The 12,638-nt window shown below is 45.5% G+C and overlaps 1 protein-coding gene across 2 annotated transcripts in view; it reads right to left on the bottom strand.

The window, feature by feature from the left end:
* Positions 1–816: 816 nt before the first annotated feature.
* Positions 817–12,638, bottom strand: part of Uggt1 (UDP-glucose glycoprotein glucosyltransferase 1) — a 133,311-nt gene continuing 121,489 nt past the window's right edge. For both annotated transcript variants that reach the window (XM_042266367.2, XM_042266369.2), the window contains 3 exons: positions 8,339–8,455; positions 7,735–7,888; positions 817–4,671 (listed from right to left, as the gene is read on the bottom strand). In XM_042266367.2, coding sequence (XP_042122301.1) covers positions 4,646–4,671; positions 7,735–7,888; positions 8,339–8,455 — 297 coding nt within the window. In that variant the 3' untranslated portion in view covers positions 817–4,645. The remainder of the gene's footprint in view (positions 4,672–7,734; positions 7,889–8,338; positions 8,456–12,638) is intronic.

The following is a 12,638-nucleotide window of genomic DNA, read 5'->3' as shown; positions in this document are numbered from 1 at the left end:
GCCCTCCACACTGCTGGGACCCAGGAGTCATAGCCCTCCACACTGCTGGGACCCAGGAGTCACAGCCCTCCACACTGCTGGGGACCCAGGAGTCATAGCCCTCCACACTGCTGGGGACCCAGGAGTCACAGCCCTCCAAGCCCTGCCCAGGAGTCACAGCCCTCCACACTGCTGGGGACCAGGAGTCACAACCCTCCACACTGCTGGGGACCCAGGAGTCATAGCCTCCACACTGCTGGGGACCCAGGAGTCACAGCCTCCACACTGCTGGGGACCAGGAGTCACAGCCATCCACACTGCTGGGGACCAGAGTCACAGCCTCCACACTGCTGGGGACCAGAGTCACAGCCCTCCACACTGCTGGGGACCTGGGAGTCACAGCCCTCCACACTGCTGGGGACCAGGAGTCACAGCCTCCACACTGCTGGGGACCCAGGAGTCACAGCCTCCACACTGCTGGGGACCCAGGAGTCACAGCCTCCACACTGCTGGGGACCCAGGAGTCACAGCCTCCACATTGCTGGGGACCCAGGAGTCACAGCCTCCACACTGCTGGGGACCCAGGAGTCACAGCCTCCACACTGCTGGGGACCCAGGAGTGATCCCCTGCTTTCTGTCCCCAACTTCCTGGACTTCCCTGTAGCATGCTGATGCTTGGCGCTGACTCTATCACGGCTGCCTTCAATGACACGCAAGGAGAGTCCCTGCCCAGTCCACCGACTCTCCACTCCTACGGAACTTTTCTGCGATTACACGGAAAGATAAAACACCAGCAATGAATGGGAAACGAGAAAGAACCTTCCAGACACTTGGACATTTCAGTAACTTCCTGAGTGATAGTGTTTAATGTGCTTGAACTCATCCGGCATGTGAGAAGTCCTCATTAAGACTTTCTCCGTTACCTTAAGGCAGAGAAAACAGGAGCTCATGAAATTCAACAACAAAAATGCTTTCTAAACAAGAAACAAGATGAGCCATTGGATCGACTGGTCTTCACACAATATTCCCAGAAAGCCAAGTATGCAACAACTCACTAAAAAGACAGAGCCCTCAAAGTCACATTTAGGAATTGTGCGTAAATCATAATCCACATCACCAGGACATTTCCCATTGGGCAGTTTTTCGTGAAATCTATCCAGAAAAGTGGATCAGAGCTCCCTCTCAACGCCTCAGGCAAATCATTTCTTTTAATCATGCAGGTCTAAGAAGAACCATTTTAGAAAAAGATTTAGTCATGGAGGAGACAGGGACAAGAGGAGTGATGTCATACCCCTGACCATGCGAGAGCTGTCTGACCAGGCCTAAGTTACTGCCAAGTTTACTTCCTGTTTTCTTCTCCCTTCTTTACTACCGGGCTCTTTACTATGGTGCATCGTTCATGGACTCAGCCTAAAACCAGATAACATACATCAGGCAGAGCCTTAACAAAGTTCAGAACATAAAGTTTCCAGGCGAGTAGAGGAAATCCAGCTCTTCTGATCAGACAGCCCAGCACAATGGAGACAAAACGTGTTCAATCGGAAACGTAGCTTCTGCCAGACTATCAATGTCAACTACCTTAAGAAACCAACACACCATCCCTCTCAACTTCTGACTAAACCCAGGATGCTGGAAAGCTGTGCCCTGAAAGTCCGAGATGCCAAGCAAGTGCCACTTCCCACAGAACAGACTGACTCGCACCGGCCCATCTAATTCTGACATGTCACAGTTCACACGACCCTACTGGTTCGGAAAAGAATTTTGCTACTACTATATGACAAAAGGTTAAAAAAAAACAACAACCCAAAAACAAAAACCAACCAACCAATGAACAAACAAAAAATGATATATACACATGCCAAGAACAACAGTGAACTTTCCAGAAGCTTGGACAATCCACGTGATCAGTTATTTCCTGCTTCTTGGGAAATATTTTACCTCTCTTTTCAGTCACAGTATGCTTTTTTCATGGTGCAGATATCAGATGAAACCAACAGAGACACCCTTCCTGGGGCACTTAATGGTAGCATCACTTATGGGGCTTTTGCTTAATTTGTAGAGATGATTAATCCACAGAAAGCAAGGACCAAGCTGGCAAAGGAAGGCCTGGACAACTTCAGAAGCAAGCTGGGTCTGGCCTATCCAGCATCAACTATAATATGACTTATGTCAGGGTGGTGACACATGAGGGACCGAAGGATCACAGAGGACATGATCTGCACCTTCCTTTTCCTCAGAGGATGCATTAATGACTTGGTAAAAAGAAGGAAACTGGCCAGGCAGTGGTGGCACATCTCTGTGAGTTTGAGGCTAGCCCGGTCTATAGAGTGAGTTCCAGGACAGCCAGGGCTACAGAGAAACCCTGCCTGGAAAAAAGGAAACTGGCCACTAGGACCAACATTTAAAAACACATCCCCGTGACCTGCCTATTTCCTGCTCATCACAGGCTCCCAGGACACTGGGAACACCATTTCTGCCTACAGTTGAGGACGGCTGCAGTGGTATCCCTGAAAGCTTAATGTAATGTGGACATGAAGCCTGAACGGAGGCTGGCTCTAAGTTAACTTTAGGACTCGAAAATGGGGGTGGGGGTGGGGGGATTAATTACTTGATGTATGTGTGGTGAAATTTTTATTTTAAACATTCATGTTGTAATGTATGTACAGTGTGTTGATGTCATGTGCTAGCTAAGAAGCCTGGCTATGGGACATGTTTATCTCAAAGTGTCTCACAAAGCCCTTTGTCTGGGGATGTGAACCCCCCCCTAACTTTAGGACAAAACAATTCAATAGTCCAAGAGTCAAAATACGACATCCTTGAACACAGCTGGGAGTAATTCATTCCCAGATACCTTCCCAAGGTCAGAGGACTCAGCCACTGCTTGGCCCTGCTATGAAAGTGCCACAGTGGGTAGGGAGGCTGCAAGCTTGGAGAAAGGGAACTCCAGCTGACTGTTTCAGCTTCCCCGGCTAGTTTCTGCAGGATGTTGTGAGCACCGAATTTGATGATGGTATTTTTAGTTTTGCTATTTGTTCTTTTACTTGGAAGCCTTACCTGAGGGAACACTCTGCTCTGCTCAGGATGCTCACTGGGGAACTCCAGCTGGCTGAGTTAAGGGGTTTCTGCAGGCTATGTGGGTTTCGATGATGTTCTGCCATCTCTCACTATTACTTAGTAACTGCCCATTCAAATCCCAGCTATGGCTACTGTAGGTCATTCTCCCTTGAAAACACACGTATTACTACCTAGCTTAGATGGGCAAGGTCTTACCCATGTGCACTCACTCATAATATTCACTCTTTCTTCTTCTTTTTTGAGGTGGGGGTGCAATGATGGGATGGCCCTGAGCCACACACCAGCTCCCTTCTTATTTTAAAGGCAGGTTAAAGAGGGAAGAACAGCTCCTGTGACTGAGGCAGGCCAGTGCCAGCAACACTCTGAAACTCTCCGCTGTAGATCCCCGAATCCTGGGCAGCCAGGTTAACAACATGTCCCAGGCTCACAGCCCAGGCTGCTCCTGACAAGGTGAGGCTGGGCTATGGCTGTGGACACACACAACGCAGCAGTTACCTTAGAACTGGACCAGGCCTTGGGCAAGTCTCAAAAGGCAAAGGCAACCCACAGAGCCAAAGTAAAAGGGAAAAAGACAGAGCACAGGAAACTGAGTTCCAGAGACAGCCATTCCTGGTCATTGGTCTGAGAGCATCCGGGGAAGAAAAGACCAAGGACAGTCTCCTGGGTCTGAGAGAAGACTGGACAAGGGCAAGGGCAGACAGCATGGTGGTCATCCAGATGGAGGCTGAGTACATGGAGATGGACCACTGAGGGACTCAGTACACCTGTGCCCAGCCAGGAAATTCAGAACCAACCGTTTTTTAGAAAGTAGGAAGAAAAAGCAAACATTTTCATAAATATAAAAATTGTTTACAAAACAATTATGTAGAAAGTTCACTGGTAATAGAATAAAGCTTCCGTTAAATTCAGCCACACAGACTGAAAGAGAATGGCCAATTTCTGTCTTCTTCCTCTGACACCAGAAAACTCTCCTCTGCCTGTCGTTTCCACAGCCCTCATCCAAACCACCCCAGTTCTCCTGAAGACTGATTTCTTAGCAACTGAGCCAACCCTGAAGCCACATGATTATCGGTTGGGCTCAATTCCACAGTGAGCCTGATGCTGGGGGAGAGAACGTGGGGCACGGGATGTGAGAAGTGTGTTGGCATAGACCTTGAGGCTTGGACCTTGGATGAAGCATCTGCCCACCTGACCTGGTACAGGGTGGGCATCTGCAGTGCAGCAGGGCTGCAGGTAAACTGAGGTAAGGAAGGACATGGTGGCTTTTCTGGCAGCTTCAGAGCCAGTGCAGCAATGTGTGCTCTTGCGTGTGGGCACAAAGGACGTGGCTTCGCTCAGTGGCTGCCACCATTTCTCCCTCTGGTGTGAAGACAGTCCCACAAGATCAGCCACTTGTCTTCCTCTGAGGTACAAATCCAACAGAGCCTTAGCCCCAAAGATCCGGCACCCTCTAGGGTGCAGTAGTCTAAATCAATAGGTGTGGTACACCTGCCCAATCGGTTCATCAGCAGTTGCATCGATAGATCAGAAAAAAACTAGCATTTAGTACAAAAACTGTCAGATGGTGGGATTTCCTATCTTCTTCCAGAGATCATAATTCTTCATGCTTCTGAGAACCTATGGAAAAGAACAAAATATAAGACTTAAGTGTGAGCATCGTCCACAGCACACTCCACTGTACGTCTCAGATGGGGTTAAAGTTTGGAAGCAAACATAAGAGAAAGAAGACATGTTTAGTCTTAAGAACCACTGGCTGTTTCACCAGGGCAGTACTGGCTCTCGGCCAACCCACTTTCCAGAGACCTTCTGCACTTACATGTTTATTCTTTCCAGAGACCTTCTGCACTTACACGTTTATTCCTGTGTCTGGGTAGCTGTTTTCTTTGATCCTTAAACTGTTTTAATGTTACTAATTGATAAGTAACAGTAAAGTAAGTTTCTTCATGTGGATTTTTCCCCCTTGTATTGAACTATTTAAGATGCATTCTCAACATAGGAAATGCTGAAGACAGAATCATTTTCTTTCATAGTATGTTTTTATGTATTACCATTACTGTGTGCACATGCCATGGTGCACTTGTGTAGGTCAGAGGACAACTGGGTGAGGACAACAAAAACTCTTTCACTTTTACATGGGTTCTGGGTTCAGACTCAGGTCATCATCAGGCTGTGCCCGCTGAGCCCAGTGTCCAGGACTTTATAGCCTCTCGATAACAGACACACTGCTTTTAAGCAAGGGCTTTCCAGATGCACACAGCTTCAGCAAGGCTCCTTCACCAGAGTCTCACCAGTGTCTCCTTTATGCGCAGCATTAGCAATACATCAGCATTTTTTGATATAGCAGACACTAATGGTGACTCTAACCTGATTTCTGTCTCCTTCCTATACAGCTCTTCTTTTGAATAGTTTGTTCGTATTCTCTGTCCATTTATGCATGGATAAATTTCATAATGAATTTACTTTTAAAAAAATGTGTTTTCATTTTCTATGGGTGTGGGTGTTTTGTCTGCACGTATATCTATATACCATATGCATGCTGAGCCCACAGCCAGAAGAGGGCATCAGATCCCCGGAACTGGAATCACTGACTGTGCTTTTGAACCATCTCTCCCGCTGCAAATATGGGTTACACAGTTATGGTGACTGTGTAACCTTCTAGGTATGATTCTTACTACCCTGGCAGTCTCCAGAATGGACTGTCAAGTCACTCAAGACTTAAGCTCTTCATTTGCTTCTTAGGATAAGTTTAAAGTAGGAGAAATATTAAGATCCAGAGCCCAATTTATCCACTGTTTTTGTAGGCTGGTCTCAAACTCACTATGTGGCTAAAAAAATGAGTTTAACTCTTGATCCTCTCGCTTCTTAGCCTTGAGTAAACTGTTAAGACTTGTATGGGCCGGGCGGGCAGCAGTGCACGCCTTTAATCCCAGCACTCAGGAGGCAGAGACAGAGGCAGGCCTATTTCTGTGAGTTCAAGGCCAGCCTGGTCTATAGAGAGAGATCCAGGACAGGTACCAAAACTACACAGAGAAACCCTGTCTTAAAAAAAAAAAGACTTGTATAGATGGGCAAAGGCACTAAACATTTATTGTAAGTTTTAGCAGCTTCAAAAACAAAACACCTAATTTGACTGGTAAACAATATGAAAGTATTTTGTACAGAGATCCATGTCTAGCCTTGGAAGCACTAGGGATGGTACCCAGGGTCTTGCACATGCTAGGTAAGTGTTCTACCACTGAGCTACATATCCAGCCTTCAAAAAGACAAGTCTTTATGCTTTTTCAGCTTGCTGCTACCCAATTAAAATAACATTGTATGTATGTTTGGTTTTTTAAATTTGTTGTTTTTTTTTTAAGATTTATTTACTTATTATGTACACAGTGTTCTGTCTGCATGTATGCCTGAAGAGGGTGCCAGATCTCATTACAGATGGTTGTGAGCCACCATGTGGTTGCTGGGAATTGAACTCAGGACCTTTGGAAGAGCAGCCAGTGCCCTTAACCACTGAGCCATCTCTCCAGCCCATTGTTTGTTGTTTTGAGACAGGGTCTCACTATGTTTCCTTGACTGTCCTGGACTCACTACGTAATTAGGCTGACCTCAAACTCAGAGATCCACCTGTCTTTGTCTCCATAGTGTGTGGTGATATTGCGTTCCCCAAAATATTGTGCACCCTAATAAACTTATCTGGGGTCAGAGAACAGAACAGTCACTAGATATAGAGGCCAGAAAATGGTAGCACACATGCTTTTAATCCTATCACCTGGGAGGCAGAGATCCATCTGGATCTCTGTGAGTTCAAGGCCACACTGGAAACAGCCAGGCATGGTGACTCACGCCTTTAATCCTAGGAAGTGATGGCAGAAAGCAGAAAGGTATATAAGGCATGAGGACCAGAAACTTAGAGCTGGTTAAGCTTTTAGGCTTTGAGCAGCACAGTGCAGCTGAGATCCATTTGGATATGAGGACTCAAAGGCTTCCAGTCTGAGGAAACAGGATCAGCTGAGGAATTGGCGAGGTGAGGTGGCTGTGGCTTGTTCTGCTTCTCTGATCTTTCAGCATTCACCCCAATAACGGGCACTGGTTTGTTTTTATTAATAAGACCTTTAAGATTCGTGCTACAATAGTGCTGAGATTAAGGCATGTTCTGCCATGCCCAGTAATGTGTGACCCCCTCTAAATAATAAATGAACGAATTATGAAGTTGTAGTAAAATGATATGAAAGTTGAAATTTTATGTAAAAGACTGGTATTTTTTTTATCTTCAGTTTAAATACACTCCATCCTCACTCCAATATGCCTGTTTTACACTCTTTACTTTCAAATAAATATATATTTTGTCTTGATCTAAATTTATTCATTGTCTTGTACCATGGCAGATTTAATGACCACACACACACAAAAAATAAAAATAAAAATAAAAAATACACATATTAAAAATTTCTTTAAAAAGCATCTCTTCTTCCTTTGACCAAAACAAGAAAGTGTGTATGTGTGTTGAGTGGAGGACTGCAAAACTTCATTGAGAGTGCTATTTAGAGGGCTGGCCGAAGGGGCAAAATGAAAAACAGAACCTAGTTGAGGTCAGGTGTCCCTCTCCCCCTTATATTCCTTACCCTGTTGTTCTGACAACGGATCAGAAACAAGGAGTTACTTATCCACAGCCAGGCTCACACTCACCTTCCTGCATCTTCTCCTCACGCAGGGTCCCCATCTCCTTCTCCTCCTGGAAGAGGAGCTGCAGCTGCTTGATCTCCTGATCATAGTCCTGCCACTCGGGGACGATGCGCACGGCAGCCTCCAGTTTGGGCTCCTTAGTCATGGGATTATTACACTGAAAACACAACACGCACAGATCAGTGGAGCTACGGCAAAGGCATACCGTACAGATTCAAAGGGGCGTCCAGGGGGCATGGGGAGACTGAGGGAGAGGAGCAGGACTTCAAGGTTAGGCCAGGTCACAGTGGGATACTCTCAGATCCAGAGGGCAGCAAAGGTTCCAGACTAAAGGGAAACCTTCCAGGCACAGAGACGGAACGGAAGACAAGCAGTGACTCAGCAGAAAATGGCTTGGCCAGCGCATGGGGACCTGGCTTCTTGTGGCAAGCAAAGAGCCCTGCTGAAATGACCAGGACATGCCCTGCTGAAATGACCAGGACATGCCCTGCTGAAATGACCAGGACATGCTTTGCAGCTCCAACCCCAACTCAGACAGAGCCAAGTGGACCCAGCATTAGCAAGCGCCCAGGCACTGTCACGGGTCCCAGCAGGGAAGGCTGCTCACCAGGTCGATCGTCTTTGCCCTCTTCTTAGAAGCGTCATCACACCACGTTTCACACCAAAGCCACTCTTGAGGGAGAGATTTGATTGGCACCTGATGAATCATGTTATTGGGTAAATCCTGTTTGGTAAAGAAAATAAAACACAAGGATCAAAAACTCAGAAAGAAATTTACATAAGCAACCAAAAAAGTGTTAGCTTCAAATTCAAGCAGAGGACTGGAGTTCAGTTCCCAGCACCCAAGGTGGGCAGCTCACAAGCACCTGTAACTTCAGCTCCCGGCGATCTGATGCCCCTTTCTGGCCTCTGCAGGCACCCACACACATATGCACATACCCACACTCAGACATGCACACACATAATTAAAAGTCAAAAACAAAAACAAAAAAACTTACAAAAACAAGCAACAATACTACCTCAACTGGGGGCCCAAGGAGGGGACTACGAAGTTAAGAGCATTAGCAGCTCTTACAGAGAACCCAAGTTGGTTCCGACCAACTGCATGGCAGCTCACAACCATCTGTATCTCCAGTTTCCAGGGGACCTGATGCCCTCTTATGGCCTCCTGCAGTACTGGGCAAACATATGGTACATATACACCCAATGCAGGCAAACACTTATACATAAAAAACCAAAAGCAACACAAACAAAATTCAACTACATTTTCCTGTATGAAGGTAAATTAAAAAAAGAAACAAAGAAAAATCCTATTCTTTTGTTTTTGTTGAGACAGTGTCTCACTTGCCCAGGCTGGTCTGGGCCTTGTGAAGTCCTCCTGCCTGGCCCCTCCTGTGTTGGGATTACAGTTGTGAGTCACCATGCCTGGCCTCTGTTCACTTCTGGTCTCTCATGTGTTGGGATTACAGTTGTGAGTCACCATGCCTGGCCTCTGTTCACTTCTGAAGTTCAACTAGGGAGAAGCGATAGTTCTCAAAATTTATACTTTTCCAGAAGAGAAGCTCCTGTCTGAGCTCTGCTCCCAAATACAGGATCCCATATGTCTCCCACAATAAAATGTTCCATAAACATTTCAATAAAAGGTCCTAACACGCTGGAAAAAAACCAACATATCAATGAAATAAAATGCACACAAATGATCGACTATGATGCTTGTAAAGAATGATGCAGTATAGTCAGCCGAGTGTAGTGGTATACAGCTGCAATCCAAGCACTCTGGGGCAAAGGCAGAAGAGCTGTCAGTCAGTGAGTTCCAGGCCAGCCTGGCATGTGAGATCCTGTCTTCACACAAGAGCAAGTCAGACCAGACAGTATATTGCAAGCAACAACCACTCATACCCATTGTGTTAAATGGGACAAGATGAATTATTCCTATGGTGGTCTGAATGAGAATGCCCACACAGGCTCATAGGTTTGAACTGTTCCCACCAACCATATGGCGGCTCACAACCATCTGTATTGGGAAGGATTAGGAGGTGTGGCCTTGTTGGAGGAGGTGTGTTCCTGAGGGCATCTTTGAGGTTTCAAAAGACTCACACCAGTGTCTCTCTCTTCCTCCCACTTGTAGTCAAGATGTGAGCTCTCAGCTGTTCCTGCCACCATGGTTTTTGCCCCACCATCAAGGATTCTAACCCTCTGAAAATGTAGGCCTAATTAAACGCTTATCAATTGCCTTGGTCATGGAGCTTTGTCACAGAAAAAGAAAAGTAACTAAGACAATCCCCTTTACAAACCTGTCAACAAAATAAACATTAAACTTAAATTATCAAATATCAATCTTGATGTATCCAAGTTTAGTTTTAGACACTGCTGCACTGGAACTACTGCAATACACAGAACAGCATGTCCACTTAATTTTATATTCTGCGGGAAGGGCAGATTCTACCTCTGAAATGGTAGACAAGGTAAATGAGACTAACTTGAATCCTGAAGACAACTGAGGAGCTCAGTGATATTATGAAAAACACATGCTTAAGGCTGAGAGTGTGGTTCAGTGAAGGGTGTGTTCTGTGTAAATGAGGCCTAGTTCAATCACTATTACCACCACCACCCAAAACAAAAGAAAAGCATATGCATGAAGGCATCAAAGAGCAAATGAGAGAATAAATTATTAGGCCTGAGAACAGTGGCCCAGAAAGAAAACTGTGGAATCTGGGGCTCTTTCTCTAGCATCATAAGCTGCTAAGTAATGCTTTCTAAGGATTTCAACAACCAATCTACTTCAGTAACAAAGAGTCACATATAAAGAAAGGAGACTAGTTTTGGATACTAAAAGAACATACCCACAACTTCAGAGTGAACAACAGTGGTGGTTTGAACTAGAATTTCCCTCATAGGCTCAGGTACTTGCACACCATGATCCCCAGTTGATGCGGCTGTATGGGAAAGTGTGGCCTCTCTGGAGGAAGTACATCAGTAGAGGTAGGCTTTGAGAGTTCATTGCCCTGCCCCACTCTTGGCTTGGAGTTTGCAATTGAAAATGTGAGCTCTCAGCTTCCTGGTCTGAGAGCCTATTGTCATGCTTCCCCCACCATTGTGTACTCTCCCTTAGGAACTATAAGCACAAATTAACTCTTCCTTAAGTTGCTCTTGGTCATGGTGTTATATCATCGCCACAGAAAAGTACTGTATATATCAACTAACAGGCCCACCGAAGGCTGTAGATCAAATCACAGAGAGCCTAAAACTGGACTCAAATAATCCTGGATAGCAGAACTACTAGGCTCCTGACAAGAAGGAATAAAATCTGTCAGACGATACTATTCTTAACTTCAAATTTCTACAAATAACCTTACTAAAACAACATCTCAGACATTGCAGAAAATAAACAGAAATATTGGGGGAGCCAGAGCCCCAACTGGACATCTCTTGTCACCAAATGAAGCTTCTAGTACTGAGGGTGGGTTACATCTAATTGTGTTGTTAGCCAAAGAAGTCCCATAGGAACCCCAAACAACCCAGGCTGTTGTCAAGACTATAGGTTGCTCTCCACAAACTGTCAGTAAGACCCTATTGCTGAAGACAACACCCAACTTGTTAAACACGGAGACGTCGAGCTGGTGTATGTAGAGCCTTCACCCCAAATGCTCGCATCTGTGGTATAGGAAGGTATTCTGCATGCTACCACAGGAGAAATGAAAACACCAGCCGAGCCACAAACACTCTGCTCTACAATGGTGTCCTGCCTGCAAGATATGCTAGTGCACTGGTGGCCCAAAGCCTGTGGGAGTAACAAACCAATATCTGGTTTGACTTAAGGCCCACTCCATAAGATGGAACCCATACCAACACTGCCTGGGTGACCAAGAACCTGAGACTAGATAGTGAAGGGATCTAGGCAAAACCAAATACTACTGTCCTTTAAAAATAAAAAAACATAGCAATAAAATGATTCCTAATGGCATTCTGTTACCTTCATAGATCAGTGTCTTGCTCAGCCATCATCAGAGAAGCTTCCTCATGATGCAGATGGGAACAAATACAGAGACCCATAGCCAGACATTACGCAGAGTGGGAGACCTTGGAACACTGAGCCCTAAAGGGGATGTTTCCACCAAATGCCTCCCACTCGGGGCTTAGGGAACCCCAAGGCAGATGAGGAAAAAGTGTAAGAGCCAGAGGAAATGGAGGACACCAAGAAGACAAGCCCTCTAAACCAACAGGATCACCTCACACATGAACTCAGAGACTGAAGCAGCTTGCACAGGGCTTGCACAGCTGTGCACCAGCTGAGGTTCTAGGACTGAAAGGAAAAGTGGAAACATGCCCCCATCCTAGCCCAGAAGCTATCTCCAACTGATATACACTTGCAAATGAAATTTTAGTTTTCTCCAAGGAAGTCTCACTGGGGAAATAAACTCTCTACTCCCCCCCCCACCCCCCCGCACCAGTCAAGGTTTCTCTGTGTAGCTTTGGTGCCTTTTCTGGATCTTGCTCTGTAGCCCAGGCTGGCCTCGAACTCACAGTCATCCACCTGGCTCTGCCTTCCAAGTGCTGGGATTAAAGGCGTGCGCAACCATCGCAAGACTTAAACTCTCTACTCTTAAGGGTAGGCAATATGCCCTGAAGGAGATGGCCAACAGAAAATGAACTCAATGGCATCTTTGGAGATTCCTTGTTTCATAATATGATGTCAGGGCCTTTTCTTTTTAATTTTATTTTACTTTTTATTATATATATATATATATATATATATATATATATATATATATATATACACACACACACACACACACACACACACACACACATACATACATACATACAAATACAATATACATACACACACACACATTTTAATCCCACAGGTCCTTTGAATATATATACTTTGACTTCCAGTTTAGTGT

This window comes from Peromyscus maniculatus, chromosome 21 (genome assembly GCF_049852395.1).
Source record: "Peromyscus maniculatus bairdii isolate BWxNUB_F1_BW_parent chromosome 21, HU_Pman_BW_mat_3.1, whole genome shotgun sequence".
NCBI classification, from domain to species: Eukaryota; Metazoa; Chordata; class Mammalia; order Rodentia; family Cricetidae; genus Peromyscus; species Peromyscus maniculatus.
The sequence above is the reverse complement of the archived record's forward strand: the minus strand, read 5'-3'. Positions and strand labels throughout refer to the sequence as shown.